General features: G+C 43.0%; 1 protein-coding gene across 2 annotated transcripts in view; it reads right to left on the bottom strand.

Moving 5' to 3' along the window:
- si:ch211-51h4.2 (uncharacterized) overlaps positions 1-19,912 on the bottom strand; it is a 374,380-nt gene that overhangs the window by 336,710 nt on the left and 17,758 nt on the right. For both annotated transcript variants that reach the window (XM_068042238.1, XM_068042237.1), the window contains exon 2: positions 1,384-1,425. In XM_068042238.1, coding sequence (XP_067898339.1) covers positions 1,384-1,425 — 42 coding nt within the window. The remainder of the gene's footprint in view (positions 1-1,383; positions 1,426-19,912) is intronic.

Below are 19,912 nucleotides of genomic sequence, written 5' to 3'. Positions count from 1 at the left end.
GGGAGTTCTGGCCAGCGGCTGGAATACCGGCATGGGACAGCCGTCACTACCAGGTAAATGTTTATTCATTACTTTTAATATGATTAGCATATTCAGACGAAGGCTCCGCCGCCAAGCGGTGGGCAGCCGCAATGAGGCCTCGCCGCCATCGGTAAAGTGCGGCGGGGCCTTTCCAGAGTCAGGGGTCGTGGCAGGCCTCTCCCAGAAGAATTTCCTGCGCCTCCCCCGCCACGATCCCCGACGTCGAGGGCTGGTAAAATTCAGTCCCAGATGTTATTCATTGTATAGCACTGCTTTACACATTCCTCTCATCGATTCTACTGCTACTTCACCTGTAATGCAGAGTTTCCTCCTGTTGCACTGTCCATAGAAACCATAGAAAAGTTACGGCACAGAAGGAGGCCGTTCAGCCCATCGTGTCTGCGCTCGCTGGAAAAACTGGCCGCCCTATCTAATCCCACCTTCCAGCACCTGGTCCGTAGCCTTGCAGGTTACAGCACTTCAGGTCCATAGGCTGTTTCCGTTCCTGCTCCCCCAGAATCTACCCTGCAAATGGCGTAGTTCTGTAATAGCTCTAGAAACACCAATAAAACAAGAATTTGGGGAATTTTAACAGTGAGCTCTGGTGATCTAATAGATTTTATCAAGGGAAGCTATAAAACTGCAGCTATAACCTCTGCTCTGACCTTTTTCTGTATCTTTTGTACTCTTCCCTTTCAAACACTTAGCCAATTTCAAATGGGTGCAGGGGATGTTGCATTTCAAATAACGTAAATGGAGAAAGATATAAGATATTAATATTTTTGTTAAATCAGTTGTTTTACAAGCCCAGTGGTGTTAACAGCATTCATAAAAATGTTATACATATTTCTGATATTTCTGACAGAAAACCAAAAATGTATAGAGTAAAACAAAAGGAGGGAAATATTTTGAGACACCATCTTTTAGATTTGTTAGAAATACTAGACAAACACGAAAATCAATATTGGATACGGGGTAACAAGATTAATACATTGTAGGTATGCAATTCGCCAAGGCTCCTTAGACAGCACCTTCCAAGCCTACGACCTCTACCACCTAGAAGAACAAGGGCAGCAGGCATATGAGAACACCAGCTCTCCCCCAAGTCACACACCATCCTGATTTGGAACTACATAGTCGTTCCTTCATCGTCACTGGGTCAAAATCCTGGAACTCTCTCCCCAATAGCACTGTGGATGTACCTACACCACATGGACTGCAGCAGTTCAAGAAAACGGCTCACCACTCAAGGGCCATTAGGGATGGGCAATAAATGCTAGCCTAGCCAGCGATGCTCACAACCCACTAACGAATATGAAATAGACTTATGAAATATGAAATAGAAAAATGGAATAGACTTACCTAATATTCCTGTTCCCAAGATACAGGCAATTGAAATGAAATCTGAAAAAAATGAAATTAAAAAAATCATTCACTATGTGTTTAAACACTGAAGTCTACCATGTAAACAAAGGCCTGGATTTTGTGGTGGGCGTCAAAGCAGCAGTGCTTGCTGATGACCTCGAAGAAAGCTGCCCACACAGATCTAGTGATCGTTGTGGCATGGATTTCCCCCATTCCAACAGCAGTTTAAATCTGGTGCCAAGTCGAGGAGATCTTTTGGTGTGCAGCGGCAGTGATGCTGGAAAGCAAGTAAGCTGCCAATCACACTGAAGTATTCGCAAACAGCAAACCAGGAAGTTAAAACCACTTAAAATCCTTTACTTAAAGTTTTAATTTTCAAACAGAAAAAAAAATGATTATAATCGGATTAAAATAGAATTAAAATAAAGATAAACAAAATGTGGAATTTATTATGAAGAAATTTGAGAATCCACAACTATAAAATTAGCATATTTAGCAGTAATTATGAAGTTAGTACGCCATTAAAAACCCAGTTACAATTCATTCAACAAGGTGCAACTTTTTCAAGAGAGTTTACTGCAAGACTAACAATGTAAGAGTGGAAGTTCTTACCAATTCAATTGATTTCGTATTGATTGCAGTCTGGAGGGTGCATCAAGCATAGAATCACTGACAGCAACTTCTGGATTTCTGCACATGTGGGGACTCCACAGATTGCTCAGTTTCAGTGAAGTAGTGATGGTGCACAGCTTCACCATCATTACCACCACAAAATCTGGGCCAATGAAACATAAGTTTCTGACGTAAGTTGAAAATCAGTACAAAATTGCCAGAAACAAGTGTAAAGTCTGCCAGAAGTGTGGTATGCCAATTGCAAGCAATTTCTCCATGTGCACTTTATGTGAAACCTAAAAAAATGCAGGCACCTAAAGTTAACTGCCCATCTTGCACAGAAACATTTCTTGGAGGTTTTGGAAAGGCTCAAATGACATTTCCATCCATTTGGAGGTCTTTGGAGGAGAAAGAAGTGACAAGCAAGACTGAACTGAAAGGAAACCCAATGTGCAGTCACCAAACTGAGTCGAGAGGCAAGTGGCAGAACAACACAGCGCCCAAACCCGTTTCGTGGTTAATGGCGCTGCATGTGGCACTTATACAGAGAGTTTACCACTATCCCTATAGGACAGCATTGCAGCACTTTTAGGAGATGGAAGTAGATTTCAGGCTGCAGCTGACTATTACTGTCATTGACTGTTTCAGTCCTATGATGCATGTTAACTGCAGGTGCCCTTGAAGCAGAAAACACAGTCTGCTCAATTCTCTGTTGATCTAAAGCCTGTGGAACCAGTTCCCCACAATCACCACCAGGCCCTGTAGTTGTGTTTGGTGGCATCATGGCAATATGACGAATCAGAGTGTGCTGACTGTTGGCCTTTTTCACCAATGTCATTTGAACAGTTATTCATATTCAATGTGTACAAGAAGAGAACAGATATTAAACTGCCTTATTGGATAAAGCTGTCTTCATGCAATTACTGTAAAATTCAACCATAAGGTAATCAAGAATTTATGAAATTATTACATTGGAGACAAGCAACAGCAGCCAAAGACCAGGGTCCAGACCACACTGCTGAAAGGGACTTCGCCTGTTGGCTCCTTCACATTTACTTCTCTTCAATGTGCTGTACAAGCTGTAACATTTGAGACAGATAAACGGGCGAAGAAAATGGCGTCCCACATCATGAAGCTGCTGCGAATAGCCTGGGCGGGCCGCCCCACACCCCCCCCAATCACGTGGAGGAGGCGGGCTGTCTATCTCCGGCAATGGCGTCAGCTGCCTGAGCGCAGGAACTGATGCTATTTTTAAAGGGCTGTTAGCCCTGCCGGCATATTTAAATATTTAAAAGTAGATTTAATTAAATTACATTATAAATACATTTCTTTTGCCCCACCCCACCCCCAATAACAATTAAATTAATTATTTTCCCTCCCCCCCAAAACGCTTACCTTTACCATCTGATCTTACCCCCCCAAACTGCACAAACTTTAAACTACAAATCTTCTCACCATCCCCTACACGCATGATGTTAATTTGACCCCATTCCCCCCACCGCCCCCACACTGAGAAATTGACTTCCTCCCCCATCCCCACCATTTCCCAGACAGGCAACTGAAGGCGCAGGAGTGCCGGCTGCCAGGCCGAAGACCATCAGGAGGCGACGTAAGTTTATTTAAATTAATTATTTTAATTGATTTGAATATTAAAATTGTGGTCCCGTTGCCCAGCAGCGGAGAGGCCACTAAAATGCCTCGCCGCCGCCGCCAGAGGATCAAGCTAGACCCTCCCGGCGTCAAGGTCCATGGTGGGCCTCATCCGCAGCCATCTTCAGGGCCCCGCTGCCACGGAACCCGATGCTTGGGGGAGAACAAAATCCAGCTCAAGGATTTTCAAAAAAGACTTCCAAACACCTATCACCCCAGAAGGGAGTATACTGGTACCAAACCAACAATCAGGCTGCACATTGAATCCTCTAAAACTTCTTTTCCAGCTGATCAATGGACAGATACAATAACATTTGGAGCATGAACACTCAATGCTGTATCAATTGCCCAGCACTTCTTTTTAAGCTACAAAGGTTGGATTTTCCTGACCCCACCCTGAAATGTGATGGATTGAGCCCTTTGTTGCCACCATGTCCTGGTCAGTTTCTTACTCGGAGTCATTAGGCACTTATTGTGGGATCCAGGTGGGATTCCCGCCAATGACTTCTAAGGAAAATTAAGATGGTGCTGCAGCAGGGTCTCCACTGTAGAACCTGATGTGACAGGATCACATTAAAGGGGTTACAGAACCTTTTGGTGGAAAAGGAGATCCCTAATAAGCCCTCTTCCTCCATTTGCCAAGAGTGGGGCCACTCCCACTACAACACTGGGCTGAAAATCATGGTTTACCAAGTGATCCGAGGGAGTGATAGAATTTGGAACAGTTGGGTAAGAAATGGGCTGAAAGCCTGGAGTCCCACCACCATCGACATTAGCATGTGGTGGGTGGAAAAGGAGCAATTTATTAACCCTTAGCACGAATGGTCCTGAGGAGGGAAATTCAGAACAGGCCAGTGAGGTGGCATTAGACACCTCTTCCCAATTTTGCCCCTTATCCATTGCTATCCTACCTAATAGCAGAGGACAATCTAGTCCTAAATACCAGGTTGGCAATTGGATTGAAAATTGTAGGCTGAGATAATTAATTACTTCATACAGCAGAATGGTTCTTTTGTTACTTGGACCAAGAAAATGTATTTTCTGGGGAATTAATCCTTTCGGATAAAATAGCAGAGATGTGTGGTGAACAAATTTTCAGAAGTTTCAATTCGTTACCCTTGAAAGTCAGGGAAAAATTATGCAGGGCTTGCTTTCAGACTAAGTGGTGAAGAGATCACAATTGTTTGCACAAAGCCTGCTTATTAGGCTGGATATGTTTTTCTCATTTTATTCTTTTGGCTACATTCTCTGATTTTGTTACCATTTGGAATAATTTGCAAGAAGTTCAAGGAGCTGACTCAAATGCATATACCTATTACCCTAACCGAGGCCCCAAAGAAAGGATTTCTCTTAATTGGCACAGTATTTGATTTTGTGCAAATCATGATCTCATCGGATACCTTCAAGCTTGGAGTAGTTGTCAAGTTTAATAGATGTGGCAAACATTAAAAGTATCAGATTAAAAAGTTCCATTTTGACAGTTTGATCAGATTTGGTCTGGAGAAAAATTCATCCTTAAAACAATTTATACACTTTGGTAGAATTCTGAGCTGGGAGACATGCCTGCAGAAATACCTCAAATATGCAGTGGTACAAGGCAATTTGATTATTTTTAGGAATGCAGCATAACTATAAAACCATTTTACCTTTTAGCACTTCTTCTTTATTCGCTTTCATGGGGTGTAGACATCGTTGGCAAGGTCAGCATTTGTTGCCCATCCCTAATTATCCATCTTGAACTGCTGTAGTCCATGTGGTGCAGGTACACCCACAGTGCTGTTAGGGAGTGAGTTCCAGGATATTGATCCAGCAACAGTGAAGGAACAGCAATATATTTCCAAGTCAGGATGGTGTGTGACTTGGAGGGGAACTTGCAGGTGGTTTTCTGGAACACATTGCCTGAAGGGGTGGTAGAGGCAGGAACCCTCACAACATTTAAGAAGTATTTAGATGAGCATTTGAAATGCCATAGCAGACAGGGCTACAGGCCAAGTGCTGGAAAATGGGATTAGGATAGATGCTTGATGGCCGGCATGGACACGATGGGCTGAAAGGCCTGTTTCTGTGCTGTACAACTCTGACTCTATGGTGTTCCCATGCATCTGCTGCCTTGTCCGTCTGGGTGAAAGAAGTCGTGGGTTTGGAAGGTGCCGAAGGAGAAGTGGTGAGTTGCTGCAGTGCATCTTGTATATGGTACACACTGCTGCCACTGTGCGTCGGTGGTGCAGGAAATGAATGTTTAAGGTGGTGGATGGGGTGCCGATCAAGTGGGCTGCTTTGTCCTGGATGAAGTTGAGCCTCCTGAGTATTGTTGGAACGGCACTAATTCAGTCAAGTAGAGAATATTCCATTGCACTCCTGACTTGTGCCTTGTCGATGGTGGACAGGCTTTGGGGAGTCAGGAAGTGGGTTACTCACTACAGAATTGCCAGTCTCAGACCTGCTCTTGTAGCCATAGTATTTATGTGGCTGCTCCAGTTTAGTTTCTGGTCAATGGTAACCCCCAGGATGTTGGTAGTGGGGGATTTAGCGATAGTAATGTCATTGAACATCAAGGGGAGATAATTAGATTCTCTCTCGTTGGAGATTGTCATTGCCTGGCACTTGTGAGGCACAAATGTTACTTTCTGCTTATCAGCCCAAGCCTGAATGTTGTCCAGGTCTTGCTGCATATGAGCATGGACAGCTTCAGTATCTGAGGAGTTGCAAATGGTACTGAACATAATGCAATCATCAGCAAACATCCCCACTTCTGACTTTATGACGGAGGGAAGGTCATTGATGAAGCAGCTGATGATGGTTGGACCTAGGACACTACCCTGAGGAACTCCTGCAGTGGTGTACTGGGACTGAGATGATTAGCCTCCAACAACCACAACCACCTTCCTTGGTGCTCGATATGACTCCGACCAATGGAGAGTTTTCTCTCTGCTTCCCATTGACTTAAATTTGGCTAGGGCTCCTTAATGCCATACTCGGTCAAATGCTGTCTTGATGTCAAGGGCAGTCACTCTCACCTCACCTCTTGAGTTCAGCTCTTTTGTCCATGTTTGAACCAAGGCTGTAATGAGGTCAGGAGCTGAGTGGCCCTGGCAGAACACAAACTGAACATCAGTGAGCAGGTTATTGCTGTTTAAGTGGTGCTTGATAGCAGTGTCGACGACTCCTTCTATCACTTTGCTGAGATTGAGAGTAGACTGATGGGGAAGGAGTTGACCGGATTGGATTTGTCCTGCTTTTTGTGGACAGGACATGACTGAGTACTTTTCCACATTGTCCGGTAGATGCCAGTGTTGTAGCTGTATTGGAACAGGTTGGCTAGAGGCACGGCTAGTTCTGGAGCACAGGTCTTCAGTACTATTGCCGATTGCAGTCAGGGCCTGTAGCCTTTTCAGTATCCAGTGCCTTCAGCATTTTCTTGATATCATGTGGAATAAATCGAATTGGCTGAAGACTGGCATCTGTGATGCTGGGGACCTCAGCAAGAGGCCAAGATGGATCATCCACTTGGCACTTCTGGCAGAAAATGGATGCAAATGCTTCAGCCTTTTCTTTTGCGCTGGCCTCCCCCATTATTGAGGATGGGAGTATTTGTGGAGCCTCCTCCTCTAGTTAGTTGTTTAATTGTCCACGACCATTCATGACTGGATGGGGCAGGAGTGCAGAGCTTTGATCTGATCCGTTGGTTGTGGGATCGCTTAACTGTATGGCATACAGGTAGTCCTGTGTTGTAGCTTCACCAGGTTGACACCTCATTTTTAGGTATGCCTGGTGCTACTCCTGGCATGCTCTCCTGCACTCTTCATTGAACTAGGGTTGATCACTTGCTTGATGGTAAGTAGAGTGAGGGATATGTCAAGTCATGAGACTACAGATGGTGGTTGAATACAATTGTGCTGTTGCTGATGGCCCACAGCGCCTCATGGATGTCCAGTATGGGCTGCCAGATCTGTTCTGAATCTATCCCACTTAGCATGATGGTCAGTATCGTCAGGGTGAAGATGGGACTTTGTTTTCACAAAGATTGTGCAGTGGTCACTCTTACTAATACTGTCATGAACAGATGCATCTGCAACAGGTAGATTAGTTAGGACAATGTCTAGTAGGTTTTTCCCTCTTGTTGGTTCCCACACCAACTGCTGCAGACCCAGTCTGGCAGCTATGTCCTTCAGGACTCAGCCAGTTCGGTCAATAGTGGCACTACCGAGCAACTTTTGGTGATGGACATTGAAGTCCCCCACCCAGAGTACATTCTGTACCCTTGCCACCCACAGTGCTTCTTCTAATTGGTGTTCAATATGGAGGAGTACTGATTCATCAGCTGAGGGAGGGCGGTATGTGATAATCAGCAGGAGCTTTCCTTGCCCATGGGACCTCATGGAGTCTGGAGTCAATGTTGAGGACTCCCAGGGCAACTCCTTCCCCACTGTACACCACTGTGCTGCCACCTCTGCTGGGTCTGTCCTGCCAGTGGGACAAAACATACCCAGGGATGGTGATGGTGGTGTCTGGGACATTTTCTGTAAGTTATGTTTCCGTGAGTATGACTATGACAGGCTGTTGCTTGACTAGTCTGTGGGACAGCTCTCCCAATTTTAGCACAAGCCCCCAGATGTAAGGAGGACTTTGCAGGATCGATAGGGCTGGGTTTACCATTGTCATTTCTGGTACCTAGCTCGATGACACGTATTCCGTTGGTTTTATTGCTTTTCAACTTTCCTGTACAACTAAATGGCTTGCTAGGCTGTTTCAGAGGACAGCTAAGAGCCAACCACATTGCTGTGAGTCTCACATGTAGACCAGACCAGGTAAGGACGGCAGATTTCCTTTCCTAAAGGGCATTATTGAACCAGATGGGTTTTTACGACAATCAATGGTAATTTTGTGATCACCATGACTGAAAATAACTTTCATTGCCAGATATTTAATTAATTGGATTTATTAATTAATTATTTGCATAATTATCTTGCAGGATATGGATTTCACATAGTGAATGCATGGTAAGTACTTCACAGTATTTCTGTTAGTTAAATTGAGTTGGAATTAATAAAAGCAGTTATATATAGTTGTGCAGTCATAACACGTAGTGATATTACCCAAGGAACATTTCAGAATAAGTACTATTCCTGATACTTCAAGGATATCCATGTAATTTTACAGAGACTGCTACAAAGCAGAACTTACATTGGTTCAATTAATTGAAATAGCTTTTTAAAACATGTCCTTTGGCTATTAATAAATTAGACATTGTAAAATGAATTACTGTGAAATTGAAAACACAAGTCAGGATTCTCTTCTCTGGGGCTTCAAGGCGATCTATACCTGTACTTCCTGGGGACCACTGCTTTTGCACATGGTGACCCCAGGAAGTGGCCCTAAGTAGGATGAACAGGAGGGAAATCTTCCAGGGGATTCCCCTGACCATGCCCCACTTCCATTTGCATATAACAAGAAGGAAAGAGGAAGACAGTGGCAGTCTTGGCAATGGTGAAGGGGGAAAAACTGCAATTGGGGAGGTGATACAGTAGCAGGCTTCGCTGTCTGAAATTTCCCTCATTCTCCAAATCAACCCCAGGAGTGATCTCAGAGAAGAATTCCTCCCCTAACCTAGAGAAGCACTTTCACCTAAACAGAAAACCTGCCACTGCAACAACGACCCTGAGATAGGATGGTAAACCTAATTGTTCAAAACTTAAGAACATAAGAAATAGCAGCAGGTGTAGCCCATTTGGCCCATCAAGCTTTCCCCATCATTCGATAAAGTCATGGATGATTTACTATCTCAGCTATACCTTCCTGGACTATCCACATATCCCTTGATTCCATAGCATCTCAAAACTGTCGATCTATGACTTGAATATACTCAACGACTAAGCATCCACAATTCTTTGCAGTAGAGGATTCTAAAGATTCACAACCATTTGAATGAAGAAATTTCTCATCTCAGTCCTAAAATGAGCCGAGCCCTTATTCTGAGACTATGACCTCTTGTTTTTGACTCTCCAGCCAGGGGAAACATCCTTTTGGTAGTTACCTGCAAGCCCCTTAACAATTTTACATGTTTCAATGAGATCACCTCTCATTCTTCTAAATTCAAGAGAATGTAGTCCAAGACTGCTCAATCTCTCATCATAAAAAATCCCCTTATCCCAGGAATCAGGCTAGTGAAATTTTATTTCATTCCTTCTAAGGCAAGTTTATCCTTCCTTAGGTAAGGCGATCAAGACTGTACAATATACTCCAGGTATGATCTTAGCAAGGCCCTATACAGTGTTCTGATGAAAGGTCACTGACCCTGAAACGTTAACTCTGCTTCTCTTTCCACAAGTGCTGCCAGACCTGCTGAGTATTTCCAGCACTACTTGTTTTTATTTCAGATTTCCAGCATCTGCAGTATTTTGCTTTTATTATATACTTATACAGTTGTAGTCAGACTTCTTTACTTTTATTCTCCAATCCCTTTGTAATAAAGCTAGCATGCCATTTGCCTTCCTAACTGCTTCCTGTACCTGCATGTTAACTTTCTGTAATTCACAAACAACCACACCAATACATCCATTCTCACTGCAGCTACCTCTTTTAAACCCTAGGTTGTCGGCCATCTGGTTCAGATGATTTATTTAGGTAAGCACAAAAATAGGGGTCTTAAATCTGAACAAAACAAACTATATAGGTATGAGGGGTGAGTTGGCTAAGGTAGATTGGGAAATGCTTTCAGTCCCATTAATTTCTCCAGTACTATTTCTTTACTCATACTAATACCCTTAAGTTCCTTATTTTCACTAGACCCTTGATTTCCCATTACTTCCAGAATTTTTTTGTCTTCTACCGTTAAGAGAGATACAAAGTATTTGCTTCATGTCCCTGCCACTTCCTAATTCGCCATTATAATATCTGTCTCTGCCTCTATGGGACTCGTGTTTTCTCGCACTAATCTCTTTTTTTATATACCTATAGAAGCTTTTACAATCTGCTTTTATGTCTTTAGCTAGTTTACTCTCATTTCCTATTTTCTCTATCAATTTCTTTGTCAACCTTTGCTGAATTTTAAAATCATCCCAATCCTCAAGGTTACTACTCCTTTTGGCAACATTATAAACCTCTTCCTTTAACCTAATACTATTTTTAACTTTACTTGCTCGCCACAGTTGGACCAGTTTTCTGTAGGATTGTTAATCCTTAAGGAAATGTGTAATTGTTGCGAATTATGAACTAATTATTTAAATGTTTTCCATTGCCTATCAACTATCATATGTTTTAATCAAGTTTCCCAATCTACCTTAGCCAACTCACCCCTCATACCTATATAGTTTGTTTTGTTCAGATTTAAGACCCCTATTTTTGTGCTTACCTAAATCACTCTCAAATACAATGTAAAATTCTATCATATTTTGATCACTTGTCCCAGAGGCTCCTTTACTAGAAGGTTATTAATTAGCCCTGTCTCATTGCACAATACTAGATCAAAACGAACCTGTTCCCTGGTTGGTTCATTACTGATCTAGAAAAACTATATTGAACTAGCACTGTAGGACCCCGCCAAAAGGATTCAAATCAAGGTTTGGAATTAATTTAAATTGTTTGTAATCTTAGCAGATAAAGCTTAGATTGTGTACTCAGTCCAGAATGGGCTTGAACACAATCTTCTGGCTTAAAGGCCTATGTGCTACACTGTGCCAACCCAACTCAAATAGACCTTCATGCCAATCTTGTGCAGGGGCATACTACCAAGGGGGGCGGCACAGTGGCGCAGTGATTAGCACCGCAGCCTCACAGCTCCAGCGACCCGGGTTCAATTCTGGGTACTGCCTGTGCGGAGTTTGCAAGTTCTCCCTGTGACCATGTGGATTTTTGCTGGGTGCTCCGGTTTCCTCCCACAGCCAAAGACGTGCAGTTTGATAGGTAAATTGGCCATTATAAATTGCCCCTAGTATAGGTAGGTGGTAGGGAAATTGAGGGAAGGTGGGGATGTGGTAGGAATATGGGATTAATGTAGGATTAGTATAAATGGGTGTTGATGGTCAGCACAGACTCAGTGGGCTGAAGGGCCTGTTTCAGTGCTGTATCTCTAAATAAATAAATAAATTATTGTCTTATGTACAGAATGTGTTTTAATTGTTACTCCCCCGGACATGTTTCATGAGAGTGCTGAGCAAATGGATAGTTGGCTAACTATGGTCTGCCAGCAGAGAAACTGTGGGCTGGATTTTGTTCTTCCCCAGGTGTCAGGAGAAAAGGGGGGGGGGGGAGGTGGTGGGCATGAAGATTGCCTCTGTGGAGGGCCGCCACAACACCCCACTCGGCAACGGGACCCCCATTTGAATATTCAAATAAATTAAAATTAATGAATTAACGATACTTATGTCACCACCTGATATCGCACTGTGATCTTCAGGGCCGGTGGCTGGGAATCCTGTGCCTTCGCATCCCTGTCTGGGGGAACGAGGGGCCGTGCTGATGGGGAGGGGAGAGGAGGTAAGGTTATCAGTGCCGGGGGCGGTGGGGGCAAGGGGAAAGGGAGTCAAAGTAACGTCATGGGTGTAGGGGATGGTGGGAAGGGTTGGAGTTTAAAGTTTGTGCAGATTTGGGGGAGAAGGTCAGATGAACAAGATAAGTGTTTTGTGGGGGGGGGGGTAGAGGGCAAATAATTAATGTTATTGTTATTGAGGGTGTGGGAGAGGGCCAGAAGAAATGTTTTTATTTATTTTTATTTACGTTAACTTTAAACATTTAAATTTCCCGGTAGGGCTGACAGCCCTTTAAAACTGGTGTCAGCGCCTGTACACAGGCAGCTGATGCCATTGCTGGGGATGGACAGCCAGCCCTCTCCATGTGATCGGGGGAGGGCGGCGGCCTGCCCCGGCTATTTAAATGAGCCGCTGCACAGAAGGTTATGGCTGCTCCACGACGTGGGCTGCCACATCGGCGGCAGGAACAGCAGATTTAACTTTGTGATTGGGGAAATGCTGAGATCCAACACTACAATGATGCCTTACAAGCAATCAGTGTTACTGTAATAGTCTGAACCACAAAATGTCTGTTTGTTTTTCAAGAATTATCAGGAACTGATGGCTTATTTTACCTGTGTCATATGGGAATCATTCATATAATATCATCCGGCAGCAATGATGAATTACAGCTCAATAGTTCATGTTATCAGTGAAAGGACTGAGCAAAGCCTTAAAGAGTAAGGAGCCATCACTCACCCCAACCCAGAACCGGATGTTGTTTTAGTATGACAAAAAATTATTAAGAGATATATGTCCAACCCTTTGAGACAAGCATGAGTGCAAACACTCCTTTGCTGACTAGCAAAGCTAACTAAATAGAGTGGTAAGGAAATCCCAGATAGACTGGAACCACAAAGCTCCAGCAAGCAGTAATGATATTACCCGTAAACAAAGCATTTAGTGTTGGAAGGATTGTCTGATGAGAAACTTCAGCAGGGAAGAAATGTCCTTGCCAAAGCATCTGCAACCAAGATTGCCAACAGGAACATTATTAGGGATATCATAGTAGTTCCTGGTGAAGGTTGCCAGCTTATTGGAAAATGCATAATTTTATGCTGCAAAACAAAATTGCTGACCAGATTTTGTTCAGTTGTGAAATATTTGATCGAGCGGATTACACAACAGGGACATAGATAGGAGACTTCAACACCAGTGATAATTTCAGCAGTCACTGAACATCCTTTTTGCAATCAAATAGAAATGAGTCATGTTTTACCCCAAGTACAAGAGTAGGAAAAGGAGATAACATTGAGGTCAAAGATCACTACATTTATAACTGATGCATTGACACAATATAAGCATCATTGTATGTTCATATTTCAGATGTCATTTCTCCATTTGAATGGAGGCATTTATTGAATATTTGTAAACTAACGGCTAAAAAAAGGAAATTTTAAAACAATTCTATTTAAAAGAATTTTACTGCTCTGAAGCTTTTAGATGGCATGGTATGGAGCAGCAGTTTAGTTGGCTAAAATTAGAAGGAAATTGCTCATTTAAAAATGATTATATTTATCAACTAAATGAAAATGAAAATGATTTCATTTAGGATTGAAATAACTGCTAGGATTAAGATATTAATCAGATGTCTACAACTTTTAGAACAGATGTTGGAAATTGCAACTGACAAATAAAGACAGTACTCATTCAAACATCTCTCAACCTTTCTTGTGACCTTATGATTTTTTTTTTTATAAAACAATTTTGATAAAAATTCCTGGAGGCAAATGAAAATGTGGAAAGCTATTACTATGATTAAAATTTAGGACAAAACACTAGACTAAATTGGGAACTCACTTAGTTCTGAAGATTATTAAAACGACTACAATGACTACAGAGACTAAAACCAAAGGTCCAGAGGTGAAGCCAAAAGTAGAATTATTTCTAAGACTGAGCAACACAGAACAGAAAGGACATTTAGTTCAATTTCTAACTCAATTATCTCAATTGTGGCAAATCTGGAGCAATACAATAGCTATTTTATGACTATGCTGAAAGAAAGTGTGGATGGGCGACAGGTAATAAAATGACTTTGTTATGATATTCCTCTCCCTGATCACGTAGTCACTGGACAGAGGTACTGGAAAGCTCCTGGTATCCGTCCACTTATACCTTAGCATAAGCCATTGCTTTCAGAAGTGAGGAGTAAGAGAAGACAATTGGACAGAAAAAAGAACCAAACCTACAATTTAACCCTAAAGAAAGGAGATATGAAAAACCTGTAAATACCTAGCCATTTGGCAAGGTTTAAAGGTTAGTATATTTTGAGAGTCAAACGTTATCTAAAATCAGAAGTTGTTGGTTCAGGTGTCTAAATATACTTACTATAAGCTGTATTTTGCAATGTATCCAATAAATTACAACCAGATTTAAAACTGAGTGGCTACACAAGGATTACAAGTTGATCAAATATTGCAGTCTGGAGCAAGGAGCCTTAAGGTTTCCTATTTCACACAGATCTCTGCCTACCGTACTGATGAATCTTATAATGCAAGTCTACAGATCTACCTAAAGAAATGACAGCAGTTGTATAGGTCTGGTTTATTTGGCATGACAGTGAAAAAAGAGAGTAGCAAATGACAGGACACAAGGCAATCAACAACGTTTGACTGATATCATGACAGTTTCATGAATATTAATGTAGTAACAAGAGATCCAGTATTTCAGACTTCAATCTTGATATGGTCAAAATGACAGAAGAAGGCAAATAAGCAGCAGAATTGAAACATGTTCGAGTAACAGCAGTATCATGGTTTATGATCAACAATCAAGTACCTAGGACAGAATTTGTTAAGTCTACCATAAATGCAAGGTAGACTGCAACGTTTTGCTTGGTTTGCAGACAAAATGATCAATCAGAAAACAGATAGAAGGACTGTATTCAAGAATCTTGCAGTCTTTCTCCACAATTCCTCCTTTACAAGTTTTGCTTCAGTATTAAGTTATCAAGTGCAGATTAGTAGGGTTTAATTTTAGCAATTTAACCCAAAATATGTTGAAAAAGGCAAATCTAACAACATTTCTAGCCATATATTTTCCAAAGGTTTAATCGACTACAAATCAGACTTGTGAGTGAATGGTCCGCACTATTTGTTGCTGCTAAAATCACCTACAAAAGATGTTTATTTGCCAACAATTGAGAAAAAGCAGCATGTACCTGGACAGTGGCAAAGTCAAGGGGAATGACACCCCCCCACCACCCCCAAAAAAAGAACTGCGTAATCAGTCAATTTTGTTATGGCAGGACTCGACCCAAACTGAACAAAAATAATTGACTCATTTAGTTTTAAAATTCATGATCATGATCGGGTTGCCATTTTGAGTCTGACATGAACAGCAACGAAGGATATTGTTGTGGTTGTGATGTGCATATAGGGCTGGATTGAGTTCTTCCCCAGGCATCGGGGTCCATGGCGGGGAGAGTCTGACGATGCCTCTGGGCAAGGGCTGCCAGGCACCCAGACGCCAGGAGGGCCCGGCCCAATATTGCCGGCGGCAGCAAGGCCTCGTGGCAGCCCCTCTCACTCTGCCGCTCAGCACGGGACTGCCATTTAAATATTTAAATAAATTAAAATTAATGAATTAATTATACTTACGCCGCCATCTTCCATCCTGCTGTGATCTTTGTGCCACTGGCCGGCACTCCCGCATCTTCAGATCCCCGTCCAGGGAAACAAGGCGGAATATTGATGAGGAGTGGGAGAAAGTAAGTTTCTCAGTGTGGGAGCGGGGGAAAACAGGGTCAAAGTATCATCATTGGTGCAGGGGTTGGTGGGAAGGGTTGGGGGTTAAAGTTTATGCAGTTGGGGGGGGGGGAGGAAGGTCAGATTGTACAGTTAAGTGTTTTGGGGGGAAGGGAAAATTAATAATTTTATGGTTATTGGGGGGGGTGGCAGAGGGAAAAAATAAATGCATTTAATTTTTTTCTAATTGCTTTATCTTTAGATTTTTAAATCTCCCAGTAGGGCAGACAGCCCTTTAAAAATGGCGTCAGCAGCTGCGCACAGGCAGCTGACACCATTGCCAGGGACGGACAGGCCGCCCCCTCCACGTCATCAGGGGTGGCTCTCCCCAGCCATTCAAATGAGCCACCGCACAGAAGATTGCAGCAGCCGGCAAGGGCGGCTGCCATTTTTCCGCCTGCTACTGACCCTGGTGGCAGGCACAGAAGATTCAGCCCATAGTCTCACCCCCAGACCCCTTGCCTTAGATTTTGCCTCTGGGAACCAATTTGGCAAAATTTGAACTTAAACCTCACCTCCCTAATCCTTTAAACTTAGCTCCAACCCTGTATCTGGTTAACTGTTAAGCACATACAAATAGGAGGCTAGATAGAAGAACTAGAAAGGACTTTATATTTGCTTGCTAAAATTCATACCCTAGTTAGAATAAGTAGCTTGCTTTACCAGTTAGGAAATCCTGTCAGAAACCATGCTTTTAAATGCTTTATTATCTCACTTTTTTGGTAAGTCATGGCACTTTCCGTGTCACTTTCCAAACACCAAAAAAGAGCATATCTGGTATTTGCAGTTTGCATACTCATAGGTTTCAATTTTGCAGCAAATGAGTGACAGCATCAAGGCCCAACCCACTCCAGGACCAGTGTTTGGTCTGAGGCCCATTCGAAAAGGCTGCTCCTTCGTGCTTCAGCTCAACACCTATAAAATATAACTCCTGTGCAGTGTCATGTTCAGTTTAAGTGTCCCTGACATTTTATAAACTGCAGCAAGGCTTATTTAAATATTTTAACATGGCAGATGCTCCTGCCTGAGCTGTCAGTACAGTTAGCATATACTAGCCGGGATCTCCATTAATGTTCCCAACACTCCAGGAATGACCAAGAGTTTCCCAGAATCAGGAGTTCCTTCCCCAAGCGCTGTCCCAGCAACCCGGGAGAACAAAACTTTAAAAAGCAAATATACTCAACTACCAGTTTCCCATGAGGTAATTTGTGAAAGTCATTTGATCAAATATCACATGATCAGGCATCACATGGGGTCAAATCAGGCGGTCAAACCTCCAAGAATGCCTCCAAACGGAGTTGACAACCCTACTCTTCATATACATGCAAGCGCACATTCACAGAATTCTCTCCTAGACCTGCCAGTCAAATGTGCAGCCACGTACTATAAACAAATATATTGCTGGCTGCAAATCAACACTGCAGCTGCTGATGAGAACCACTGCCAGAAGGAAAAAGCTAAACAGGAGGCTTATGATTTTCTAGAAGACTAAAAATTCCCCATTTCAATTCACAACTTTGTGGTGCAAATCTCAAACTTTTAACAACATAACTTCATGTGTGAATTTAACAAATCTTTTTTACAGTTCAATGCTTCATGTTTTGGAGCAGAGCAGTGGCTTTCCACAGCTCAGACAATGGAGAGGCCCCAGCCGATGCTGCACTTAATTGGCAACCGACACATATTCTTGAGAGCAGAAATTCATTGGGGGGAGGGGGTGGAGGGGAGGAGGACAAACTTGTCTCCAACCATGCTGTGGTCATCTCTGCCGAAACAAAATCACCATTATGCATCAAAAGTTATTTTGTAATTTTTCAGCATTACACAATTCTTTTTTGTTAATATGCATAAGAAATCCACAGCAAAGCAGCTGTAATATTTTTTAGAATTAGAACATTACAGCGCAGTACAGGCCCTTCGGCCCTCGATGTTGCGCCGACCTGTGAAACCATCTGACCTACACTATTCCATTTTCATCCATACGTCTATCCAATGACCACTTAAATGCCCTTAAAGTTGCCGAATCTACTACTGCTGCAGGCAGGGCGTTCCACGCCCTTACTACTCTCTGAGTAAAGAAACTACCTCTGACATCTGTCCTACATCTATCACCCCTCAACTTAAAGCTATGTCCCTCGTGTTTGCCATCACCATCCGTGGAAAAAGACGCTCACTATCCACCCTATCTAACCCTCTGATTACCTTATATGTCTCTATTAAGTCACCTCTCCTCCTCCTTCTCTCCAACGAAAACAACCTCAAGTCCCTCAGCCTTTCCTCGTAAGACCTTCCCTCCATACCAGGCAACATCCTAGTAAATCTTCTCTGCACCCTTTCCATAGCTTCCACATCCTTCCTATAATGCGGTGACCAGAACTGCACGCAATACTCCAGGTGCGGTCTCACCAGAGTTTTGTACAGCTGCAGCATGACCTCGTGTCTCCGAAACTCGATCCCCCTACTAATAAAAGCTAACACACCATATGCCTTCTTAACAGCCCTATTAACCTGGGTAGCAACCTTCAGGGATTTATGCACCTGGACACCAAGATCTCTCTGTTCATCTACACTACCAAGAATCTTCCCATTAGCCCAGTACTCTGCATTCCTGTTACTCCTTCCAAAGTGAATCACCTCGCACTTTTCCGCATTAAACTCCATTTGCCATCTCTCAGCCCAGCTCTGCAGCCTATCTATGTCCCTCTGTACCCTACAACATCCTTCGGCACTATCCACAACTCCACCGACCTTAGTGTCATCTGCAAATTTACTAACCCACCCTTCTACACCCTCTTCCAGGTCATTTATAAAAATGACAAACAACAGTGGCCCCAAAACAGATCCTTGCAGTACACCACTAGTAACTAAACTCCAGGATGAACATTTGCCATCAACCACCACCCCCTGTCTTCTTTCAGCTAGCCAATTTCTGATCCAAAGCTCTAAATCACCTTCAACCCCATACTTCCGTATTTTCTGCAATAGCCCACCGTGGGGAACCTTATCAAACGCCTTACTGAAATCCATATACACCACATCCACTGCTTTACCCTCATTCACCTGTTTGGTCACCTTCTCGAAAAACTCAATAAGGTTTGTGAGGCACGACCTACCCGTCACAAAACCATGCTGACTATCGCTAATGAACTTATTCTTTTTCAAGATGATTATAAATCCTGTCTCATAACCTTTTCCAACATTTTACCCACCACCGAAGTAAGGCTCACAGGTCTATAATTACCAGGGCTGTCTCTACTCCCCTTCTTGAACAAGGGGACAACATTTGCTATCCTCCAGTCTTCCGGCACTATTCCTGTCGACAATGACGACATAAAGATCAAGGACAAAGGCTCTGCAATCTCCTCCCTAGCTTCCCAGATAATCCTAGGGTACATCCCATCTGGCCCAGGGGACTTATCTATTTTCACACTTTCCAAAATTGATAACACCTCCTCCTTGTGAACCTCAATCCCATCTAGCCTAGTAGCCTGAATCTCAGTATTCTCCTCAACAACATTTTCTTTCTCTACTGTAAATACTGACGCAAAATATTCATTTAACACTTCCCCTATCTCCTCTGATTCCACACACAACTTCCCACTACTATCCTTGATTGGCCCTAATCTAACTCTAGTCATTCTTTTATTCCTGATATACCTATAGAAAGCCTTAGGGTTTTCCCTGATCCTATCCGCCAATGACTTCTCGTGTCCTCTCCTTGCTCTTCTTAGCTCTCCCTTTAGATCCTTCCTGGCTAGCTTGTAGCTCTCAAGCGCCCTAACTGAGCCTTCACGTCTCATCCTAACATAAGCCTTCTTCTTCCTCTTGACAAGCGCTTCAACTTCTTTAGTAAACCACGGCTCCCTCGCTCGACAACTTCCTCCCTGCCTCACAGGTACATACTTATCAAGGACACGCAGTAGCTGCTCCTTGAATAAGCTCCACATTTCGATTGTTCCCATCCCCTGCAGTTTCCTTCCCCATCCTACGCATCCTAAATCTTGCCTAATC

Source organism: Heterodontus francisci, chromosome 11, assembly GCF_036365525.1.
Source record: "Heterodontus francisci isolate sHetFra1 chromosome 11, sHetFra1.hap1, whole genome shotgun sequence".
In the NCBI taxonomy this organism is placed as follows: domain Eukaryota; kingdom Metazoa; phylum Chordata; class Chondrichthyes; order Heterodontiformes; family Heterodontidae; genus Heterodontus; species Heterodontus francisci.
The sequence above is the reverse complement of the archived record's forward strand: the minus strand, read 5'-3'. Positions and strand labels throughout refer to the sequence as shown.